This window comes from Telmatherina bonti (assembly GCF_933228915.1).
Source record: "Telmatherina bonti genome assembly, chromosome: 1".
Classification (NCBI taxonomy): Eukaryota; Metazoa; Chordata; class Actinopteri; order Atheriniformes; family Telmatherinidae; genus Telmatherina; species Telmatherina bonti.
This window is the reverse complement of record NC_136619.1, coordinates 47588563-47613584: the sequence shown is the minus strand read 5'-3', so window position 1 is coordinate 47613584 and position 25022 is coordinate 47588563. Positions and strand designations below refer to the sequence as shown.

Sequence of the window (25022 nt, the reverse complement as noted above, 5' to 3'; positions counted from 1 at the left end):
CACATCTAAACGCACACGTCTAAACGCACACGTCTAAACGCACACGTCTAAACGTACACGTCTACACGCACACGTCTACACGCACACATCTAAACGCACACGTCTAAACGCACACATCAAAACGCACACGTCTAAACGCACACGTCTAAACGCACACGTCTAAACGCACACATCTAAACGCACACGTCTAAACGCACACGTCTAAACGTACACGTCTAAACGCACACATCTAAACGCACACGTCTAAACGCACACGTCTAAACGCACACGTCTAAACGTACACGTCTACACGCACACGTCTAAACGTACACGTCTACACGCACACGTCTAAACGCACACGTCTAAACGTACACGTCTACACGCACACGTCTAAACGTACACGTCTACACGCACACGTCTAAACGTACACATCTAAACGCACACGTCTATATGCACACGTCTACACGCACACGGAGAGTAAACGCAACAGAAGAGACAGGAATTCACTGACTGGAGACGATCCAGCCACACATGCACACGTCTACATGCACAGTTAGAGGGGGGTAGAGGACTGGGACAGGAAGGGGACATGGACAGGGAGAGGACTGGGACATGTAGAGGATTGGGACAGGGAGAAGACTGGGAGAGGTAGAGGACTTGGAAAGGTAGAGGACTGGGACATGTAGAGGACTGGGACAGGGAGAAGACTGGGAGAGGTAGAGGACTTGGAAAGGTAGAGGACTGGGACATGTAGAGGACTGGGACAGGAAGAGGACTGGGACAGGTAGAGGACAGGGACAGGATGGGGACTGGGACAGGTGGAGGACTGGGAAAGGTAGAGGACTGGGAAAGGAAGGGGTCTGGGACAGGTAGAGGACTGGGACAGGTAGAGGACTAAGACAGGAAGGGGACTGGGAAGGGAAGGGGACTGGGACAGGTAGAGGACTGGGACAGGAAGGGGACTGGCACAGGTAGAGGACTGGGGCAGGAAGAGGACTGGGACAGGAAGGGGATTTAAAAAGGTAGGGGACTGGGAAAGGAAGGGGACTGGGACAGGTAGAGGACTGGGACAGGTAAAGGACTAGGACAGGTAGGGGACTGGGAAAGGAAGGGGACTGGGACAGGTAGAGGACTGGGACAGGTAAAGGACTAGGACAGGTAGGGGACTGGGACAGGAAGGGGACTGGGACAGGAACAGGACTGGGACAGTAAGGGGACTTGTACAGGAAAGGGACTGGCACAGGAAGGGGACTTGGACTGGTAGAGTACTGGGACAGGAAAGGGACTTGCAAAGGAAGGGGCCTGGGACAGAAAGGGGACTGGGACATGTAGAGGACTGGGACAGTATGGGGGCAGGGACGGGTAGAGGACTGGGACAGTAAGGGGACTTGGACAGGAATGGGACTGGGACAGATTGAGGACTGGGAAGGGAAGGGGAATGGGACAGGTAGAGGACTGGGAAAGGAAAGGGACGTGGAAAGGCAGAGGACTGGGAAAGGAAGGGGACTGGGACAGGTAGAGGACTGGTACACGAAGGGGACTGGGAGAGGTAGAGGACCGGGACACGTACAGGACTGGGACAGGAAATGGACTTGGACTGAAAGAGGACTGTTACAGGAAGGTGACTGGGACAGGTAGAGGACTGGGACAGGAAAGGGACTGGGACAGGTAGAGGACTGGGACAGTATTGGGACTGGCACACGTAGAGGACTGGGACAGGTACAGGATTGGGACAGGTAGAGGACTAGGACAGGAAAGGGACTGGGACAGGAAAGGGACTGGGACAGGAACTGGACTGGAATAGGTAGAGGACTGGGACATGTAGAGGACTGGGACAGTATGGGGGCAGGGACGGGTAGAGGACTGGAACAGTAAGGGGACTTGGACAGGAATGGGACTGGGACAGATTGAGGACTGGGAAGGGAAGGGGAGTGGGACAGGTAGAGGACTGGGACACGTAGAGGACTGGGACAGGAAACGGACTTGGACTGAAAGAGGACTGTTACAGGAAGGTGACTGGGACAGGTAGAGGACTGGGACAGGAAAGGGACTGGGACAGGTAGAGGACTGGGACAGTATTGGGACTGGCACACGTAGAGGACTGGGACAGGTACAGGACTGGGACAGGTAGAGGACTAGGACAGGAAAGGGACTGGGACAGGAAAGGGACTGGGACAGGTAGAGGACTGGGACAGGAAGGGGACTGGGAAAGGAAGGGGACTTGGACAGGTAGAGGACTGGGACAGGTAGAGGACTGGGACAGGAAAGGTACTGAGACAGGTAGAGGACTGGGACAGTAAGGGGACTTGGACAGGAAGGGGACCGGCAAAGGCAGAGGACTGGCACTGAGTTTCCCTGTATGTTACAGACGTGATGGAAACCTTCCAGAGACCGGAGACGCCAGGTTTCGTTGTTTAAAACAGACAAAAAGAATAATTAACATCTGGATGTCGGTGTGCTCCTTGTACAGGTAGAGGACTGGGACAGGTTGAGGACTGGGACTGGAAGGGGACTGGGACAGGTAGAGGACTGGGACAGGAAGGGGACTGGGAAAGGAAGGGGACTGGGAAAGTAAGGGGACAGGGAAAGGTAGAGGACTGGGAGAGTAAGGGGACTTGGACATTAAGGGGACTTGGACAGGAAGGGGACTGGCACAGGTAGAGGACTGGGACAGGAAGGGGACTTGGACAGGTAGAGGACTGGGACAGGAAGGTGACTGGGACAGGTAGGGGACTGGGACAGGAAAGGGACTTGGACATGTAGAGGACTGGGAAAGGAAAGGGACTTGGACAGGTAGAGGACTGGGACAGGTAGAGGACTGGGAAAGTAAGGGGACTGGGACAGGTAGAGCACTGGGACAGTAAGGCGACTGGCACAGGTAGAGGACTAGGACAGGTTGAGGACTGGCACAGGAAGGGGACTGGGACAGGAAGGGGACTTGGACAGGTAGAGGACTGGAACAGGCTGAGGACTGGGACAGGTAGAGGACTGGGAAAGGTAGAGGACTGGGACAGGAAAGGGTCATGGACAGGTAGAGGACTGGGACAGGTACAGGACTGGGACATGTAGAGGACTGGCACAGGAAGGGGTCTTGGACAGGAAGGGGACTGGGACAGGAAGGGGACTGGGACAGGAACTGGACTGGAATAGGTAGAGGACTGGGACAGGAAGAGGACTGCGACAGGAAGGGGACTGGGACAGAAAGGGGACTTGGACAGGTAGAGGACTGGGAAAGGTAGAGAACTGGGATAGGAAAGGGACTGGGACAGGTAGAGGACTGGGACAGGAAAGGGACTGGGACAGATAGAGGACTGGGACAGTAAGGGGAGTGGGACAGGTAGAGGACTGGGACACGTAGAGGACTGGGACAGGAAACGGACTTGGACTGAAAGAGGACTGTTACAGGAAGGTGACTGGGACAGGTAGAGGACTGGGACAGGAAAGGGACTGGGACAGGTAGAGGACTGGGACAGTATTGGGACTGGCACACGTAGAGGACTGGGACAGGTACAGGACTGGGACAGGTAGAGGACTAGGACAGGAAAGGGACTGGGACAGGAAAGGGACTGGGACAGGAACTGGACTGGAATAGGTAGAGGACTGGGACAGGTAGAGGACTGGGACAGGAAGAGGACTGGGAAAGGAACTGGACTGGAATAGGTAGAGGACTGGGACAGGTAGAGGACTGGGACAGTAAGGGGACTTGGACAGGAAGGGGACCGGCACAGGAAGAGGACTGGCACTGAGTTGCCCTGTATGTTACAGACGTGATGGAAACCTTCCAGAGACCGGAGACGCCAGGTTTCGTTGTTTAAAACAGACAAAAAGAATAATTAACATCTGGATGTCGGTGTTCTCCACCAGCTGACATCATGATCCATGTTTCCCAGTTCAGACACTGAAGAGGACAAAGGGAAGTCAGTAGAAACCAGATGACTCTACTTAAAAACATGTCAACCCGATCCCAAACTAAAGCAGGGAGGAAACTGGATCACATGCTGGACTTTAATCAGTTCATCTTAATTCTTTTGTTCTTAAAAAAACAGATTTTTTGTTTCTTTTAGTCCCCTGCAGGTTTACAAATGGTTCTGCTGCTGACGGCACTGGACCAAACCATGTAGCCCACTTTCTGAGGGGGGTTTGGTCAACATCAAGATTCTTTTATTTTATCCGTTTCCTTTACTGCTGTATTTTCTGTAGCCTTTGAAATAAAAAATATATGAATTTTATTGAAGGTTTAATCATGTTCTTACATAGTTTGCACATCTTCTTGGTTCCCTATAAGTCATGGGCCCTTGGACTGAGCGCATGCAGAGATGTCACACAGAAGGTCCAACCTTCAGGCTGAAGGTTTACATTTGATTTGGAACAAATGGCTCCAATTTCTTTGGTTTTATTTTGGTGTCGCTGTTTCTCCAGATGTTGTCGTACACCAGGGTCAGAGTTGGCGTGACGTTTTACCACCAAGTCCTGGTTTTAGAAATCCCAGAAGGGGACTAGAACTGGTCTACGGCAGGTTTGGGGCTGCAGGGTTGGACATGAGGCTCCTGGAGAGCAGCTGAACCCGCTCTAAGGTCTGCTTGGAGGAAAACTTACTTCACACTGAAGGTGGTTCTGCTGGTCATGACGGTGGCCTTGGTTCGTCCTTCAGACTGGCACCAGCGGCCCTGCGCACCTCCGTCCTGATCCGTCTGCAGCCCATCTGATGAGTCCAGGTCCGAGCACCCCCCCTCCTGGCAGGAGAGCTGGGTCTGAGCAGAGCAGTTGCCTCGCCCGTTCAGCCTGCGATGGAAGGTCACCTGCAGGGTGTGGAGAGACAGCAGCAACGTCACCTTCTGATTCATGTTTGTTTTTGAGCTTTGAAAAAAATTCCAGAAAGTTTTTTTAGACGCGTCATGATGACAGAAGGAATGAGGGACATCTGGAACACGCCACGGGGCCTCTCTGTGACTTTTATCTGTTTCTCCTCACAAACCAGTGCTGTACTGGTCCCTCAACGAGTGGCAATACTGTGTCTCACGCTTTAAAAACAGGACAAAATAGTCCAGAAAAGCGCAGTTTCAGAAAAAGAAGGGACATGATCTGTGCTCTTCGCTTTCTGGGAGGAAGGGTCATGAAACGACTAAACCAGTACAGACTGGTTCACAGACATACATAACTCTTTCTTATGGTCAGGTTAACGCAGCCGACGTCTACCTAAACACCGACCGAGTGTTTCTCAGCAGCATCACAGGAAGTCGGTGCTAACCACAGAGAAGTGGATGTACTCCGTTTCCCTGACGACCGCTGTCACAAACAAGTCAACAACAAAATAAGAAGCTTCAACTAAAAATACATGATGACAAATAAATTTTCCACATTTAAAGGAGATTTAAGATCTCTTACCTCAAACGTGTCCTCTGCTGTCCTCTGCGGAGGCATGAAGCTCACGCTGTCTCCATAAAACAGGAGGGATGAGCTCCTCCCCGGCGAGGAGAACATCAGCTGCAGGAGGAGGAGAAGAACAGATGCTGCCTCCATGATGCTTCGCCGGCTCTGCTCCGCAAACCTGCGTCCAGCCCGATTTGGCTGGAGGAGGAGCAGGAGGAGGGGGAGGAGCAGGAGGAGGAGGAGGGGGAGGAGCAGGAGGAGGGGGAGGAGCAGGAGGAGGGGGAGGAGGAGCAGGAGGAGGAGGAGGGGGAGGAGGAGGAGGAGGGGGAGGAGCAGGAGGAGGAGGAGGGGGAGGAGCAGGAGGAGGGGGAGGAGGAGCAGGAGGAGGAGGAGGGGGAGGAGGAGGAGGAGGGGGAGGAGCAGGAGGAGGGGGAGGAGCAGGAGGAGGAGGAGGGGGAGGAGCAGGAGGAGGGGGAGGAGGAGCAGGAGGAGGAGGAGCAGGAGGAGGAGGAGGAGCAGGAGGGGGAGGAGGAGGAGCAGGAGGGGGGGAGAGGGAGCAGGAGGGGGGGAGAGGGAGCAGGAGGAGGAGGAGCAGGAGGAGGAGGAGGAGCAGGAGGGGGGGAGAGGGAGCAGGAGGGGGAGGAGCAGGAGGAGGAGGAGGAGCAGGAGGGGGGGAGAGGGAGCAGGAGGGGGAGGAGCAGGAGGAGGAGGAGCAGGAATGGGAGGAGCAGGAACAGGAGCAGGAGGAGCAGGAGGGGGAGGAGCAGGAGGAGGAGGAGGAGGAGGAGCAGGAATGGGAGGAGCAGGAGCAGGAGGAGGAGGAGCAGGAGGGGGAGGAGCAGGAGGAGGAGGAGGAGGAGGAGCAGGAGGGGGAGGAGCAGGAGGAGGAGGAGGGGGAGGAGCAGGAGGAGGAGCAGGAGGCGGCTCGGCCGCAGCTCGTCCAGCCGGTTGGACCACACGTCACACAACCGGCAGTGAAGCTGTGAAGAATAAAAACCTTGTCAAAAATATTGTCAACTGAAAAAAACCAATATCATCTAAATGAACATTAAATAAGTAACATCACAGTAATCAGGATATCACAATATATCTCTTTTGTTGGAGAGCAGGTTGTGTTAGTGTCATAATATTTGAAGTAGTAGAAAAGCGTTGATTCAGCTGGGACAGTGACTATGTGACTGTATATATACAGTTTTATAACAACGTGTGCAACCTGTAAAGTTTAGAGTATCGCTTTTCCTTCAATGGCATTTGGCTGCAGTCTGCTCCAGCACGCTGCCTCCCCAGCCTGTTTGAGCCTGAGTAAGAATTAAACAACACAAAAACACTTCTTCAAGCTTCAAAAACACACTTTTCTGCAGCTTCCCACCTGCCGCCGCCCACCCAAAACCCCATTCTGACCTTATACAACTTCCCAGCAGTAAGAATTAAACAACACAAAAACACTTCTGGGGTTAATCGTGAAAACCTCATAAAAATAAAAACAATGGATCTAATAAAATCTGAAAATAAGACAATAAAGTGTGGCCTACTGAATATTAGATCCCTCCCAAATAAGTCTTTATTAGTCAATGACTTGATAGGTGATCACCACATTGATTTATTCTGTCTTACGGAAACCTGGTTACAGCAAGAGGATTATGTTAGTATTAATGAAGCTACGCCAGCTAACTATTTAAACTTTCACATTCCTAGAACTACAGGCAGAGGAGGAGGTGTTGCAGCTATTTTTCAGTCAGAATTATTAATTAATCCTAAGCACAAAACTAACTATAAATCCTTTGAATTCCTGACATTATATTTATCTCATCCAAAATAGAATTGAGAGAAACCGCTGCTTTTAGCATTAGTGTATCGCCCACCTGGACCTTACTCCGAGTTTCTGACCGAATTCTCTGATCTCTTGTCTGAGTTAGTGCTGACTACTGATAAGGTCATTGTACTAGGTGATTTTAATATTCATGTTGACCATGAAAATGATAGTTTAAACATTTCCTTTAGCTCTATTCTAAACTCAGTTGGGTTTTCACAAAATGTCCATGGAGCCACTCACTCTCATGGTCACACTCTTGATCTGGTTCTAACATCTGGTATTGAGACTGATAAGCTCAAAGTATTTCCTCAAAACCCTGTCTTGTCCGATCACTTCTTATTAACCTTTAAATTCACTTTATTTGATTACTCACTGACCAAAAATAAATTCTACTATAGTAGATGTTTATCAGACAATAATATTACAAAATTTAAACAATCAATTGAATCAATTTTTTCACCTCTACCATGTGTTAGCATGACTGAGAGTCCCCCTTTAAGCCTTACTCCTGCTCAGATTGATCAACATGCTGATACTATAACAGCTTCAATGCGTACAACCTTGGATAATGTTGCTCCCCTAAAGAAGAAGAAATTAGGTAAGATTATGAAGGCTCCCTGGTTTAATTCCCAGCTTCGAGCTCTAAAACAGGCATCAAGGCGTTTGGAAAACAGATGGCGTTCATCAGGACTAGAGGAGTCTCACTTAACCTGGAAAGAAAGTTTAAGCGTATACAAAAAAGCCTTACGTACGGCAAGAACAGCTTATTATTCATCATTGATAGAGGAAAACAAAAACAACCCTCGGTTTCTTTTCAGCACTGTAGCTAGGCTTACTAGGAGCCGGAGCGCTGTGGAGCCATGTATTCCTTTCTCACTTAGCTGTGATGATTTCATGTATTTTTTCAGGAATAAAATTGACACTATTAGAGATCAAATTCACAATACTCTTCCTTCTACCTATAATGTTGAGCCTGTTGTGGTCTCCGAAGCATCCTTAGAACCAGGATCTGACTTGTGTCTAAATAGTTTCTGTCCTGTCCAACCCTCTGAATTAACTAAAATAATAGCTTCATCTAAACCATCCACCTGTATCTTAGACCCTCTCCCAACGAGCCTCTTTAAGGACATTTTCCCTTTAATTAATACATCACTACTAAATCTTATCAATATGTCTTTAGTGACAGGATATGTACCACAATCATTTAAAACTGCTGGAATCAAGCCTTTACTTAAAAAGCAATCTCTGGATCCAGAGGTGATAGCAAATTATAGACCTATATCTAATCTCCCGTTTATGTCCAAAATTCTGGAGAAAATAGTTTCAGCTCAGCTACATGCCCACCTGAGCAGAAATAATTTATGCGAGGAGTTTCAGTCAGGATTTAGAGCTCATCATAGCACTGAGACGGCATTGGTGAAAGTTACTAATGACCTTCTTATGGCCTCAGACAAAGGACTTGTGTCCGTACTTATCTTGCTTGATCTTAGTGCTGCATTTGATACAGTCGATCATAACATTCTGTTACAAAGACTAGAACAGGTGATTGGAATTACAGGTACAGCGTTAAGCTGGTTTAAATCATATTTATCTGATAGACTTCAGTTCGTTCATGTAAATGACAAGTCCTCCTCACAAACTACAGTAAGTCATGGAGTTCCTCAAGGTTCTGTACTTGGACCAATACTCTTCACGCTATATATGCTCCCTTTAGGCAAAATTATTAGACAGCATGGAATAAACTTTCATTGTTATGCAGATGATACTCAACTATACTTATCCTTTAAACCAGATGAAACAAATCAGCCCAATAGGCTACAAAATTGTCTCATAGACATAAAGACTTGGATGTCTAGAAATTTTCTCCTCTTAAACTCAGATAAGACTGAAGTAATTCTCGTTGGATCTGAAAAACTCAGAGCTAAATTTTCCGGTTTTGTAATGAACCTGGATGGCATTACTTTAGCTTCCAGTGCTACAGTGAGAAACCTTGGAGTAATATTTGACCCTGACCTGTCCTTTGGCCCACATATTAAGCAGGTTACTAAAACAGCCTTCTTTCATTTACGTAATATAGCCAAAATTAGGGACATTCTGTCTCAGAGTGATGCAGAAAAACTGGTTCACGCTTTTGTTACTTCAAGACTAGATTACTGTAACTCTCTATTACTGGGCTGTCCTAAATATGCCCTGAAAAGCCTTCAGCTGATCCAGAATTCTGCAGCCAGAGTCCTGACCAGAACCAGCAGGAGAGATCATATTTCTCCAGTTTTAGCCTCTCTTCATTGGCTGCCTGTTGAATCTAGAATAGAATTTAAAATCCTTCTCCTTACATATAAAGCCCTCCACAACCAGGCACCACTATATATCAAAGACCTCATAGTTCCTTATATACCAAGCAGAGTACTTTGTTCCCAGACTGCAGGCTTACTTGTGGTTCCTAGAGTCTCAAAGAGCCGAGCAGGAGGCAGAGCCTTTGGTTATCAGGCCCCTCTCTTATGGAATAAGCTCCCAGTTAGTGTTAGGGAAGCAGACACCCTCCCCACCTTTAAGACTAGGCTGAAGACTTATCTTTTTGATAAGTCCTATAACTAGGGATGGTTAGCATCCCTTAGTTATGCTGCTATAGGTTTAGACTGCTGAGGGACATTTCCTGATACACTGAGCTTCTTTCTTTTTATCTCTTTCTTTTATCCCCCCCATAACAGTGTTGCATCATTAACATGTATGTCTCCTGTCTCAGCAGGTCTCCCTGGCCGGGAGTAGCAGTTCCTGTTGTCTGTTGTCTTTCTGTCCTCTTCCCCCCACACAGCAGAGGCAGATGGCTGCCTGTCCTGAGCCGGGTTCTGCCGGAGGTTTCCTTCCTGTTAAAAGGGAGTTTTTTCCTTCCCACTGTCGCCAGTGTGCTTGCTCAGGATGGGAGATTGAGTTGGACTCAACTCAATCTGTTGGTTTCCTTATATAGGCTGTTATGAATTGGCCTTCATTATGTTTTCCCCTCTGTCTGTAAAGTGTCTTGAGATGGCATTGCCGTGATTTGACGCTATATAAATAAAGTTTAATTGAATTGAATTAAGGAACCAGGAAGTAGAAAGGAGCTGCATGGTGCACTGAAGTTGTTCCGTCATGAAACTCGGTTTGAAAGGAATAAAAAGCTGGACAAAGACATTGTCAATTATAAAAGTTTTTATAGGGAACAAATGGGAAAAATAATAATTATATTTGCAGAAAAATGTCTGTGAAACTTCGCCTTAACACGTGTTACCTAACAAAGGAATTTAAGAGCTTTCAGTGTTTCCAACAGCGACAGTTTGTCCTGACAAACTGCATGAATGGAAACTCACTGCAGAGCAGCACCATCACTGTAAAGATGGATGATACACAGGTATGATGGCCGTGTGGACATGTCCCCTGCCCTGGCCGTTACCTCTCCGCTTCATCACAACTTTAAGGTTGACTATCCCTAAAACCTGAGAAACTATTTCCTTCCCAGAAGCCTTTGTTTGTGGAATGAAGGATTCTCCTCCAATTGCTGTAAAAAGCTTTTATAATTCTCTGTAAATGTTTGTTAGTTTTGATTTAGACTTTTCCTCTGATGTGATTTATTCACTTATTTATTTACTTTCCAAATGTTTTCTACTGTGTTCAACTCTACAGTTGCTGTGTTGACGTGCTGCCAGATGTTTTCTGAATATGTCACATCTACGTATATAAACCTTGCAAGATGCTAATTTGATTGATTTTCAAGAATTGCCATTTGTCACTTTCCACCTGTTCTTCAGCGGCTGCATTACAGCATCAAACTGTGGTGTATTATGTAAAGGAAAACTGTTTCAAGAAACTTGTGCATTGCAAAAAGCACATTTGTTTTTTGTTTTTCTTTTGTTGTTGTTTTAACCTGCACATGTATTGCAGGCTTGTTGAAACAGTCCAGAACATCTAAAAGTTGGTCTGGCAGTGAGTAAAAACAGTGTTTACAGGTATGGCTCAGTAAAATATGCATGTAATGTGAAATTGTCCTGAATTTTCCTTTTGGTTTAAGTCAGCAGGTTTTAAATGAACTATTTCTGGTTAAAAAACAATACAAGCAAAGAACACAGTCATGATTTCTTAATGGAACCAGTACTCAGAAATTTGATGAAGAACGTGTACTGGTATTGTTAAGCACCCAGCCCAACAGGTTTTTCAGGGAACCCCTTAACAAATGGTTGTTTTAAAGAAACCCTAAAAGGTTCACGTTTTAAGTTCTACGATGAACCTCCTTAGGTTCTTTAAAGAACACAATAATCAATGGTTCTTCAAAGAACTTTTGTGTAATAAGTTCTTTGCGGAACTTAAAAAGGTTCCCCTGTGGCATCACTGTGAAGAACCTTTATTTTAGATATTAATTAATTTCTTTCTTTTTTTTATTATAGATATTAAGTAAATCTATAATAACTTAAAAACAAACAAATAAACAAACAAAAAAAAAAAACCCAAAAAAAACGGAGTTCATAACAGGTGTGTTTTCAAAGACTGACGCTACAAACCCCATCTGTGTATTGATTCCATTAAAAGCTCGATTCCTATTGGCTCTGAGAACTCAGGATGGCAATCAGTCATTACTGCAGATAATTAATTGGAAACACGAACGAAAAGACTGTTTCCATAACTTTAAGGTTGTTTGTCTTCTCCCGTCCATAGGTCTGATCAGTAAATAAAAACTTTCGTTTGATTTGGGACACACGACTTGCCGTAGTGACGTCAGCTAATGGAAATTGTCAGAGTGGCAAGATGGCTACGGAACCAAATAAGACCGAAATCCTTTCCGTTTTCAAAAGACTAAGATCCATTCCTACGAACAAGGTGGCGTAGTCCGGCGGTGTTTGTGTTTCTGTTTACTCGCGACAGCTGGTTTTGTGTTGGCATTCTTAGCTTTGCTTAATTAGCTCGGTTAGAGATCGGGAGCTCGCGCTTAGCCTGGCTCCAGCGTCACACAGCTAGCCGAGGCTAACAACTGCTAACAGCTGCTAACCTGCTGGTATAGTTAACCCATAAGGTCATGTATACGGTAGGTGTTTGTCTAGCAAGCTAACTGGTTAGGAAGGTTACTGGTTAGGGAGCAAACTGGTTGAGAAGCTAACTGGTTAGCTGGCTAACTGTTTAAGGGACTAACTGGTTAGGAAGCTAAGTGGTTAGGGAGCTAACTAGTTAGGAAGCTAACTGGTTGAGAAGCTAACTGGTAAGGGAGCTAGCTGGTTAGGAAGCTAATTGTTAGCTTCCGTTTTTCTCATGAAACGTGAATTATGTAAGTCATTTATGGCGTTTACGTGGTGATATGAAGTCACGTGACATCAGTGTTGTGGCAAGACTAATCTGAGGGAATATCTCAGAACTTCTGTTCCTCTCAAACCAAAGGATCAATATTTAATTCAGCATATTTAGCTAAAATAAGCTACACACAGTGGTTTCTTCATGTTTAATCTGTACTTATAGTGAAAAAGTTTTTAAAACCCTGATCAAGCCCTCATTTCCTCATGTATCTCCTAATATCCTCATGTATCTCCTCATTTCCTCATGTATCTCCTCATTTCATTATGTATCTGCTCATTTCCTCAGATTTTCCTAATTTCCTCATGTATCTCCTAATTTCCTCATGAATCTCCTCATTTTCTCATGTATCTCCTCATTTTCTCATGTATCTCCTCATATCCTCATGTATCTCCTCATTTCCTCATGTATCTCCTCTTTTCCTCATGTATCTCCTCTTTTCCTCACGTATCTCCTCATTTCTTCACATTTCTCCTCATATCCTCATGTATCTCCTCATATCTTCAGATTTCTCCTCATATATCTCCTCATTTCCTCATTTATCTGCCCATTTCCTCATGTATCTCCTCATATCCTCGGATTTCTCGTCATTTCCTCATGTATCTCCTCATTTCCTCAGATTTCTCCTTATTTCTTCATGTATCTGCTCATTTCCTCGTGTATCTCCTCATTTCCTCACGGATCTCCTCATATCCTCACGTATCTCCTCATATCCTCACGTATCTCTGCATATCCTCACGTATCTCCTCATATCCTCATGTATCTCCTCATTACCTCATGTGTCTCCTAATTTCATTATGTATCTGCTCATTTCCTCAGATTTTCCTAATTCCCTCATGTATCTCCTCATTTTCTCATGTATCTCCTCATTTTCTCATGTATCTCCTCATATCCTCATGTATCTCCTCATGTCTTCACATTTCTCCTCATATCCTCATGTATCTCCTCATATCTTCAGATTTCTCCTCAAATCCTCATGTATCTCCTCATTTCCTCATGTATCTCCTCATTTCCTCGTGTATCTGCTCATTTCCTCATGTATCTGCTCATTTCCTCAGATTTCTCCTCATTTCCTTATGTATCTCCTCATTTCCTTATGTATCTCCTCATTTCCTCACGTATCTCCTCATATCCTCACGTATCTCCGCATATCCTCACGTATCTCCTCATATCCTCACGTATCTCCTCATATCCTCATGTATCTCCTCATTTCCTCATGTCTCTCCTCATATCCTCATGTCTCTCCTCATATCCTCAGATTTCTCCTCATTTCCTCAGATTTCTCCTCATTTCCTCATGTATCTCCTCATTTCCTCATGTATCTGCTCATTTCCTCATGTATCTGCTCATTTCCTCATTTATCTGCTCATTTCCTCATGTCTCTCCTCATTTCCTCATGTCTCTCCTCATTTCCTCAGATTTCTCATTTCCTCATTTATCTGCCCATTTCCTCATGTATCTCCTCATATCATCGGATATCTTGTCATTTCCTCATGTATCTGCTCATTTCCTCAGATTTCTCCTCATTTCCTCATGTATCATCTCATTTCCTCAGATTTCTCCTTATTTCCTCATGTATCTGCTCATTTCCTCATGTATCATCTCATTTCCTCAGATTTCTCCTTATTTCCTCATGTATCTGCTCATTTCCTCATGTATCTCCTCATATCCTCAGATTACTTCACATTTCCTCATGTATCTGCTCATTTCCTCATGTATCTCCTCATTTCCTCATGTATCTCTTCATTTCGTCATGTATTTCCTCATATCTTCATGAATCTGCACATTTTCTCATGTATCTGCTCATTTCCTCGTGTATCTCCTCATTTCCCCATGTATCTCCTCATTCTCTCATGTATCTCCTCATTCCCTCATGTATCTCCTCATTTCCTCATGTATCTCCTCATTTCCTCAGATTTCTGCTCATTTCCTCAGATTTCCCATTTCCTCATGTGTCTCCTCATTTCCTCGTATATCTGCTCATTTCCTCAGATTTCTCCTCATTTCCTCAGATTTCTGCTCATTTCCTCAGATTTCCCATTTCCTCATGTATCTTCTCATTTCCTCCTTTATCTGCTCATTTCCTCAGTTTCTTCTCATTTCCTCATGTATCTCCTCATATCCTCAGATTTCCCATTTCCTCATGTATCTTCTCATTTCCTCCTTTATCTGCTCATTTCCTCAGTTTCTTCTCATTTCCTCATGTATCTCCTCATATCCTCAGATTTCTTCTCATTTCCTCATATATCAACTCATTTCCTCATGTATCTCCTCATATCCTCAGATTTCTCCTCATTTCCTCCTTTATCTGCTCATTTCCTCAGTTTCTTCTCATTTCCTCATGTATCTGCTCATATCGTCATGTATCTCCTCATTTCCTCATGTATCTGCTCATTTCCTCAGTTTCTTCTCATTTCCTCATGTATCTCCTCATTTCCTCATGTATCTCCTCATTTCCTCATGTTTCTGCTCATTTCCTCATGTATCTCCTCATTTCCTTAGATTTCTCCTCATTTCCTCATGTATCTGCTCATTTTCTCGTGTATCTGCTCATTTCCTCATGTATCTCCTCATATCCCCAGATTTCTCATTTCCTCATGTATCTCCTAATTTCCTCATGTATTTGCTCATTTCTTCGTGTACCTGCTAATTTCCTCGGATTTCTCGTCATTTCCTCATGTATCTGCTCATTTCCTCAGATTTCTCCTCATTTCCTCATATATCTACTCATTTCCTCAGATTTCTCCTCATTTCCTCATATAGCTGCTCATTTCCTCAGATTTCTCCTTGTTTCCTCATGTATCTGCTCATTTCCTCAGATTTCTGCTCATTTCCTCATGTATCTCCTCATATCGTCATGTATCTGCACATTTCCTCATGTATCTGCTCATTTCCTCAGATTTCTGCTCATTTCCTCATGTATCTCCTCATATCGTCATGTATCTCCTCATTTCCTCATGTATCTGCTCATTTCCTCAGATTTCTCCTCATATCTTCATGTATCTCCTCATATCCTCAGATATTTCCTCATTTCTTCATGTATCTGCTCATTTCCTCATGTATCTCCTTGTTTCCTCGTGTATCTGCTCATTTCCTCAGATTTCTGCTCATTTCCTCATATATCTGCGCATTTCCTCATGTATCTCCTTGTTTCCTCATGTATCTGCTCATTTCCTCAGATTTCTGCTCATTTCCTCATGTATCTGCTCATTTCCTCAGATTTCTGCTCATTTCCTCATGTATCTCATTTCCTCATGTATCTCCTCATATCGTCATGTATCTGCACATTTCCTCATTTATCTGCTCATTTCCTCACGTATCTCCTCATTTCCTCATGTATCTCCTCATTTCCTCATGTATCTCCTCATTTCCTCACGTATCTCCTCATTTCCTCATGTATCTCCTCATTTCCTCATGTATCTCCTCATATCCTAATGTATCTCATTTCCTCATGTATCTCCTCATTTCCTCATGTATCTCCTCATTTCCTCATGTATCTCTTCATTTCGTCAGATTTCTCCTCATTTCCTCAGATTTCTGCTCATTTCCTCAGATTTCCCATTTCCTCATGTATCTTCTCATTTCCTCCTTTATCTGCTCATTTCCTCATGTATCTCCTCATATCCTCAGATTTCTTCTCATTTCCTCATATATCAACTCATTTCCTCATGTATCTCCTCATATCCTCAGATTTCTCCTCATTTCCTCATGTATCTGCTCATTTCCTCATGTATCTCCTCATTTCCTCATGTATCTCCTCATTTCCTCATGTATCTGCTCATTTCCTCAGATTTCTCCTCATTTCCTCAGATTTCTGCTCATTTCCTCAGATTTCCCATTTCCTCATGTATCTTCTCATTTCCTCCTTTATCTGCTCATTTCCTCATGTATCTCCTCATATCCTCAGATTTCTTCTCATTTCCTCATATATCAACTCATTTCCTCATGTATCTCCTCATATCCTCAGATTTCTCCTCATTTCCTCATGTATCTGCTCATTTCCTCATGTATCTTCTCATTTCCTCCTTTATCTGCTCATTTCCTCAGTTTCTTCTCATTTCCTCATGTATCTCCTCATTTCCTCATGTATCTCCTCATTTCCTCATGTATCTCCTCATTTCCTCATGTTTCTGCTCATTTCCTCATGTATCTCATTTCCTTAGATTTCTCCTCATTTCCTCATGTATCTCCTAATTTCCTCATGTATCTCCTAATTTCCTCATGTATCTCCTCATTTCCTCATGTATCTCTTCATTTCCTCAGATTTCTCCTCATTTCCTCATATATCTGCTCATTTCCTCAGATTTCTCCTCATTTCCTCATATATCTGCTCATTTCCTCAGATTTCTGCTCATTTCCTCATGTATCTCCTCATATCGTCATGTATCTGCACATTTCCTCATTTATCTGCTCATTTCCTCAGATTTCTCCTCATATCTTCATGTATCTCCTCATATCCTCAGATATTTCCTCATTTCTTCATGTATCTCCGCATTTCCTCGTATCTCCTCATTTCCTTGTGTATCTCCTCATTTCCTTGTGTATTTTCTCATTTCCCCATGTATCTCCTCATTTCCTCGTGTATCTCCTCATTTCCTCGTGTATCTCCTCATTTCCTCAGATTTCTCCTCCTTTCCTCATGTATCTCATTTCCTCGTGTATCTCCTTATATCCTCAGATTTCCCCTCATTTCCTCATGTATCTGCTCATTTCCTCGTGTATCTCCTCGTTTCTTCTGATTTCTTTTCGTTTCCTTTGATTCTTCTTCGTTTCCTCTGATTCCTCCTCGTTTCCTCTGATTCCTCCTCGTTTCCTCTGATTCCTCCTCATTTCCTCTGATTCCTCCTCATTTCCTCTGATTCCTCTTCGTTTCCCTCTGATTCCTCCTCGTTTCCTCTGATTCCTCCTCATTTCCTCTGATTCCTCTTCGTTTCCCTCTGATTCCTCTTCGTTTCCTCTGATTCCTCTTCGTTTCCTCTGATTCCTCTTCGTTTCCTCTGATTCCTCTTCGTTTCCTCTGATTCCTCTTCGTTTCCTCTGATTCCTCCTCATTTCCTCTGATTCCTCTTCGTTTCCTCTGATTCCTCTTCGTTTCCTCTGATTCCTCCTCATTTCCTCTGATTCCTCTTCGTTTCCCTCTGATTCCTCCTCGTTTCCTCTGATTCCTCTTCGTTTCCTCTGATTCCTCCTCGTTTCCTCTGATTCCTCCTCGTTTCCTCTGATTCCTCTTCGTTTCCTCTGATTCCTCCTCATTTCCTCTGATTTCTCCTCATTTCCTCTGATTCCTCTTCGTTTCCTCTGATTCCTCTTCGTTTCCTCTGATTCCTTTTCGTTTCCTCTGATTCCTTTTCGTTTCCTCTGATTCCTCTTCGTTTCCTCTGATTCCTCTTCGTTTCCTTCGATTCCTCCTCATTTCCTCTGATTTCTCTTCGTTTCCTCTGATTCCTCTTCGTTTCCTCTGATTCCTCTTCGTTTCCTCTGATTCCTCTTCGTTTCCTTCGATTCCTCTTCGTTTCCTCTGATTCCTCTTCGTTTCCTCTGATTCCTCTTCGTTTCCTCTGATTCCTCCTCGTTTCCTCTGATTCCTCTTCGTTTCCTCTGATTCCTCCTCGTTTCCTCTGATTCCTCTTCGTTTCCTTCGATTCCTCTTCGTTTCCTCTGATTCCTCTTCGTTTCCTCTGATTCCTCCTCGTTTCCTCTGATTCCTCTTCGTTTCCTTTGATTCCTTTGATTCCTCCTCGTTTCCTCTGATTCCTCTTCGTTTCCCTCTGATTCCTCTTCGTTTCCTCTGATTTCTCTTCGTTTCCTCTGATTCCTCTTCGTTTCCTCTGATTCCTCTTCGTTTCCTTCGATTCCTCCTCATTTCCTCTGATTCCTCTTCGTTTCCTTCGATTCCTCCTCGTTTCCTCTGATTCCTCTTCGTTTCCCTCTGATTCCTCCTCGTTTCCTCTGATTTCTCTTCGTTTCCTCTGATTCCTCCTCGTTTCCTCTGATTTCTCTTCGTTTCCTCTGATTCCTCTTCGTTTCCTCTGATTCCTCTTCGTTTCCCTCTGATTCCTCTTCGTTTCCTCTGATTCCTCTTCGTTTCCTTCGATTCCTCCTCATTTCCTCTGATTTCTCCTCGTTTCCTCTGATTTCTCCTCGTTTCCTCTGATTCCTCTTCGTTTCCTCTGATTCCTCTTCATTTCCTCTGATTCCTCTTCGTTTCCTCTGATTCCTCCTCGTTTCCTCTGATTCCTCTTCGTTTCCTTCGATTCCTCCTCGTTTCCTCTGATTCCTCTTCGTTTCCTCCGATTCCTCCTCGTTTCCTCTGATTTCTCTTCGTTTCCTCTGATTCCTCTTCGTTTCCTCTGATTCCTCTTCGTTTCCTCTGATTCCTCTTCGTTTCCTCTGATTCCTCTTCGTTTCCTCTGATTCCTCTTCGTTTCCTCTGATTTCTCTTCGTTTCCTCTGATTTCTCTTCGTTTCCTCTGATTTCTCTTCGTTTCCTCTGATTCCTCCTCTTTCCTCTGATTTCTCTTCGTTTCCACTGATTCCTCTTCGTTTCCTCTGATTCCTCTTCGTTTCCTCTGATTCCTCTTCGTTTCCTCTGATTCCTCTTCGTTTCCTCTGATTCCTCTTCGTTTCCTCTGATTCCTCTTCGTTTCCTCTGATTCCTCTTCGTTTCCTCTGATTTCTCTTCGTTTCCTCTGATTCCTCTTCGTTTCCTCTGATTCCTCTTCGTTTCCTCTGATTCCTCTTCGTTTCCTCTGATTCCTCCTCGTTTCCTCTGATTCCTCCTCGTTTCCTCTGATTCCTCCTCGTTTCCTCTGATTCCTCCTCGTTTCCTCTGATTCCTCCTCGTTTCCTCTCATTCCTCTTCGTTTCCACTGATTCCTATTCGTTTCCTCTGATTCCTCCTCGTTTCCTCTGATTCCTCCTCGTTTCCTCTGATTCCTCCTCGTTTCCTCTGATTCCTCCTCGTTTCCTCTGATTCCTCCTCGTTTCCTCTGATTCCTCTTCGTTTCCTCTGATTCCTCTTCGTTTCCTCTGATTCCTCCTTGTTTCCTCTGATTTCTCTTCGTTTCCTCTGATTTCTCTTCGTTTCCCTCTGATTCCTCTTCGTTTCCCTCTGATTCCTCCTTGTTTCCTCTGATTTCTCTTCGTTTCCTCTGATTTCTCTTCGTTTCCTCTGATTCCTCCTCGTTTCCTCTGATTCCTCTTCGTTTCCTCTGATTCCTCTTCGTTTCCTCTGATTCCTCTTCGTTTCCTCTGATTCCTCCTCGTTTCCTCTGATTTCTCTTCGTTTCCTCTGATTCCTCCTCGTTTCCTCTGATTCCTCCTCGTTTCCTCTGATTCCTCTTCGTTTCCTCTGATTCCTCTTCGTTTCCTCTGATTCCTCTTCGTTTCCTCTGATTCCTCTTCGTTTCCTCTGATTCCTCTTCGTTTCCTCTGATTCCTCCTTGTTTCCTCTGATTCCTCTTCGTTTCCTCTGATTTCTCTTCGTTTCCTCTGATTCCTCCTCGTTTCCTCTGATTCCTCCTCGTTTCCTCTGATTCCTCCTCGTTTCCTCTGATTCCTCCTCGTTTCCTCTGATTCCTCCTCGTTTCCTCTGATTCCTCTTCGTTTCCTCTGATTTCTCTTCGTTTCCTCTGATTCCTCCTTGTTTCCTCTGATTTCTCTTCGTTTCCTCTGATTTCTCCTCGTTTCCTCTGATTTCTCTTCGTTTCCTCTGATTTCTCTTCGTTTCCTCTGATTCCTCCTCGTTTCCTCTGATTTCTCTTCGTTTCCTCTGATTTCTCTTCGTTTCCTCTGATTTCTCTTCGTTTCCTCTGATTTCTCTTCGTTTCCTCTGATTTCTCCTCGTTTCCTCTGATTTCTCTTCGTTTCCTCTGATTCCTCCTCGTTTCCACTGATTCCTCCTTGTTTCCTCTGATTTCTCTTCGTTTCCTTTGATTCCTCCTCGTTTCCACTGATTCCTCCTTGTTTCCTCTGATTTCTCTTCGTTTCCTCTGATTTCTCCTCGTTTCCTCTGATTTCTCCTCGTTTCCTCTGATTTCTCTTCGTTTCCTCTGATTTCTCCTCGTTTCCTCTGATTCCTCCTTGTTTCCTCTGATTCCTCCTCGTTTCCTCTGATTCCTCCTCGTTTCCTCTGATTCCTCCTCGTTTCCTCTGATTTCTCTTCGTTTCCTCTGATTCCTCCTCGTTTCCTCTGATTCCTCCTTGTTTCCTCTGATTCCTCCTCGTTTCCTCTGATTCCTCCTCGTTTCCTCTGATTCCTCCTCGTTTCCTCTGATTTCTCTTCGTTTCCTCTGATTCCTCCTCGTTTCCTCTGATTCCTCCTCGTTTCCTCTGATTCCTCCTCGTTTCCTCTGATTCCTCCTCGTTTCCTCTGATTCCTCCTCGTTTCCTCTGATTTCTCTTCGTTTCCTCTGATTCCTCCTCGTTTCCTCTGATTCCTCCTCGTTTCCTCTGATTCCTCCTCGTTTCCTCTGATTTCTCTTCGTTTCCTCTGATTTCTCTTCGTTTCCTCTGATTCCTCTTCGTTTCCTCTGATTTCTCTTCGTTTCCTCTGATTTCTCCTCGTTTCCTCTGATTCCTCCTTGTTTCCTCTGATTCCTCTTCGTTTCCTCTGATTCCTCCTCGTTTCCTCTGATTCCTCCTCGTTTCCTCTGATTCCTCCTTGTTTCCTCTGATTCCTCCTTGTTTCCTCTGATTCCTCTTCGTTTCCTCTGATTCCTCTTCGTTTCCTCTGATTCCTCCTCGTTTCCTCTGATTCCTCCTTGTTTCCTCTGATTCCTCCTCGTTTCCTCTGATTCCTCCTCGTTTCCTCTGATTCCTCCTCGTTTCCTCTGATTCCTCCTCGTTTCCTCTGATTCCTCCTCGTTTCCTCTGATTCCTCCTCGTTTCCTCTGATTTCTCTTCGTTTCCTCTGATTCCTCTTCGTTTCCTCTGATTTCTCCTCGTTTCCTCTGATTTCTCCTCGTTTCCTCTGATTTCTCCTCGTTTCCTCTGATTTCTCCTCGTTTCCTCTGATTTCTCTTCGTTTCCTCTGATTCCTCCTCGTTTCCTCTGATTTCTCTTCGTTTCCTCTGATTTCTCTTCGTTTCCTCTGATTTCTCTTCGTTTCCTCTGATTTCTCTTCGTTTCCTCTGATTTCTCTTCGTTTCCTCTGATTTCTCCTCGTTTCCTCTGATTTCTCTTCGTTTCCTCTGATTCTTCCTCGTTTCCACTGATTCCTCCTCGTTTCCACTGATTCCTCTTCGTTTCCTCTGATTCCTCCTTGTTTCCTCTGATTCCTCTTCGTTTCCTTTGATTCCTCCTCGTTTCCACTGATTCCTCCTTGTTTCCTCTGATTTCTCTTCGTTTCCTCTGATTCCTCCTCGTTTCCTCTGATTCCTCCTCGTTTCCTCTGATTTCTCTTCGTTTCCTCTGATTTCTCCTCGTTTCCTCTGATTTCTCCTCGTTTCCTCTGATTTCTCCTCGTTTCCTCTGATTTCTCTTCGTTTCCTCTGATTCCTCTTCGTTTCCTCTGATTCCTCCTCGTTTCCTCTGATTCCTCCTTGTTTCCTCTGATTTCTCTTCGTTTCCTCTGATTTCTCCTCGTTTCCTCTGATTTCTCTTCGTTTCCTCTGATTCCTCCTCGTTTCCTCTGATTTCTCTTCGTTTCCTCTGATTTCTCCTCGTTTCCTCTGATTTCTCCTCGTTTCCTCTGATTTCTCCTCGTTTCCTCTGATTTCTCCTCGTTTCCTCTGATTTCTCCTCGTTTCCTCTGATTCCTCCTTGTTTCCTCTGATTTCTCTTCGTTTCCTCTGATTTCTCTTCGTTTCCTCTGATTCCTCCTCGTTTCCTCTGATTCCTCCTTGTTTCCTCTGATTTCTCCTCGTTTCCTCTGATTTCTCCTCGTTTCCTCTGATTTCTCCTCGTTTCCTCTGATTTCTCCTCGTTTCCTCCTTCCGCATAACTATAATATGTTGTAAAGCCTCTCGGTGTAGAACGCCTCGTCGCTGGAATAAAACCTTGTTTGTCTTCAGGCTTGCTTCGACTGTGCTGCCAAAAACCCGAGCTGGGCCAGCATCCCGTACGGCGTGTTCCTGTGCATAGACTGCTCTGGCATCCACCGCTCGCTGGGCGTGCATCTCAGCTTCATCAGGTAGGCTCCTCAGCTTTACTGGGAGGTTGGGCAGGACCAGTTTTACCACCAGGTCTGCTGAAAGTGCTTTACTGGGAGGTTTGGTGGGACCAGTTCAACCACCAGGTTTGTTGAAAGTGCTTCTGATGTCGTGAATGATTGCGACGTGTCTTCTTCCCTTCAGATCCACTGAGCTGGACTCCAACTGGAACTGGTTTCAGCTCAGATGTATGCAGGTTGGAGGCAATGCCAATGCGGTAAGTCAAAGCCTGACTGGGGGCGGGTTTCTTGGCTCTCGGGACCGTTTGACAACCTTTCTCCTTCTGTCTGAAGACGGCCTTCTTCCGCCAACATGGCTGCTCCACCAACGACACCAACGCCAAGTACAACAGTCGGGCCGCGCAGATGTACCGCGAGAAAATACGGCAGCTGGCGAACGCAGCGTTGTCCAAACATGGCACAGACGTGAGTATCAGCTAGCCGTCCTGCAGTCCAATCATTCACAGATCAATCGAACGTCTGCGGGAACAGATAAAAAGCTCCAGTCTGGTTTATAAACACAAAATCTACTAAATATTAGATTTACTGGAGGAAAAATACAGTAAATTGAAGGCGACATTATGAACGTGTGGATGTGGTGAAACGATACGTTTCCCAGTACGACGATGTGTCGCCGTTCGTCTCTTTAGTTGGATGTGATGGTTGAAAAACGCTCAACATCAACAGCCTGAATAAGATCCGAGGATCAATACGTCTCTGCAGGATAAATTATAACACTTTATGTACAGGATGGGAAAATATCTGCTCTTCTATAATCTATGCTTTTGGAGATTGACCAATAGTCATGCTAAATATTGTTTTGATGTTTATTTTACTGCCTTATGAAATACATTAAAAAGGGTTAAAAAATGATAAGCTAGCAAGCTGTTAGCTGCTATCTGCTAGCTGTTAGCTGCTATCTGCTAGATATTAGCTGCTATCTGCTAGATATAAGCTGCTATCTGCTAGATATAAGCTGCTATCTGCTAGATATTAGCTGCTATCTGCTAGATATTAGCTGCTATCTGCTAGATATTAGCTGCTATCTGCTAGATATAAGCTGCTATCTGCTAGATATAAGCTGCTATCTGCTAGGTATAAGCTGCTATCTGCTAGCTGTTAGCTGCTATCTGCTAGATATTAGCTGCTATCTGCTAGATATTAGCTGCTATCTGCTAGATATTAGCTGCTATCTGCTAGATATTAGCTGTTATCTGCTAGATATAAGCTGCTATCTGCTAGATATAAGCTTTCATCTGCTAGCTGTTAGCTGCTATCTGCTAGATATTAGCTGCTATCTGCTAGATATAAGCTGCTATCTGCTAGATATTAGCTGCTATCTGCTAGATATTAGCTGCTATCTGCTAGATATAAGCTGCTATCTGCTAGATATTAGCTGCTATCTGCTAGATATTAGCTGCTATCTGCTAGATATTAGCTGCTATCTGCTAGATATTAGCTGCTATCTGCTAGATATTAGCTGCTATCTGCTAGATATTAGCTGCTATCTGCTAGCTGTTAGCTGCTATCTGCTAGATATTAGCTGCTATCTGCTAGATATTAGCTGCTATCTGCTAGATATTAGCTGCTATCTGCTAGATATTAGCTGCTATCTGCTAGATATAAGCTGCTATCTGCTAACTGTTAGATGCTATCTGCTAGATGTTAGCTGCTAGCTGTTAGATGCTAGCTGAGCATCCTCTGGAGCTTTTTGCTGCATTCCCTCTGCTGTCTTCAGCTGCTAATCGAGCGTCTCTGTGCTGTAAACTCCTCCCACAGCCGCTTTGCTTTCATTCAGACACTGTTGCTGACTTGGAGACTTTCTCGCTAAATCTGGAGACTTTTTTTGTTAAAAGCGACAAATCTAGCAGCTTTTACTGGAGTTATTAGAGACTTTTCTGGTGTTTTGGCGACTGACTTGAAGACACATATTGTTCTACAGTTACTGTAAGGAAGGAGCAGCGGGAGCCTCTCCCGTCCTAAAGCACTCCCAGGCGGCCAGTCTCAGTCGGCTCCGGCTGCAGGTCCATGTAGAATAACTGCAGTAGGTTGTGGAAGTTCACCTAAACATACTTTATACCATTGTCAGTGACAACTGGCTGCATTATTTTCCTATACATAGTTCGGCTAGTTAAACACTGTAATATCCCTCCGTTACGGGGCGTTACCATAGCAACGCGTTAACCAGCTGGTTCAGATCAGCCGTCTTTTAACAGGTGAATGAGAGAAACGCGCTGCAGCCTGACAGCCGTTGTTTGTTATAAAACGTACATCCAGGCCAACGTAAAATAGTTCCTATATAAGCGGTAAAAGCGGATTAAACAACTCGGAACCGTCCATTAGACGGTTATAATGCACGACAAGCTTCAGGGATCTTTGACACCATATCAGTAAAAGGGA

The 25022-nt window shown here is 44.8% G+C and overlaps 1 protein-coding gene across 2 annotated transcripts in view; it reads left to right on the top strand.

Moving 5' to 3' along the window:
• Positions 1-11909: 11909 nt before the first annotated feature.
• Positions 11910-25022, top strand: part of arfgap2 (ADP-ribosylation factor GTPase activating protein 2) — a 113894-nt gene continuing 100781 nt past the window's right edge. For both annotated transcript variants that reach the window (XM_079239611.1, XM_079239610.1), the window contains exons 1-4: positions 11910-12007; positions 22486-22604; positions 22768-22840; positions 22917-23048. In XM_079239611.1, the coding sequence (XP_079095737.1) occupies positions 11936-12007; positions 22486-22604; positions 22768-22840; positions 22917-23048 (396 nt within the window). In that variant the 5' untranslated portion in view covers positions 11910-11935. The remainder of the gene's footprint in view (positions 12008-22485; positions 22605-22767; positions 22841-22916; positions 23049-25022) is intronic.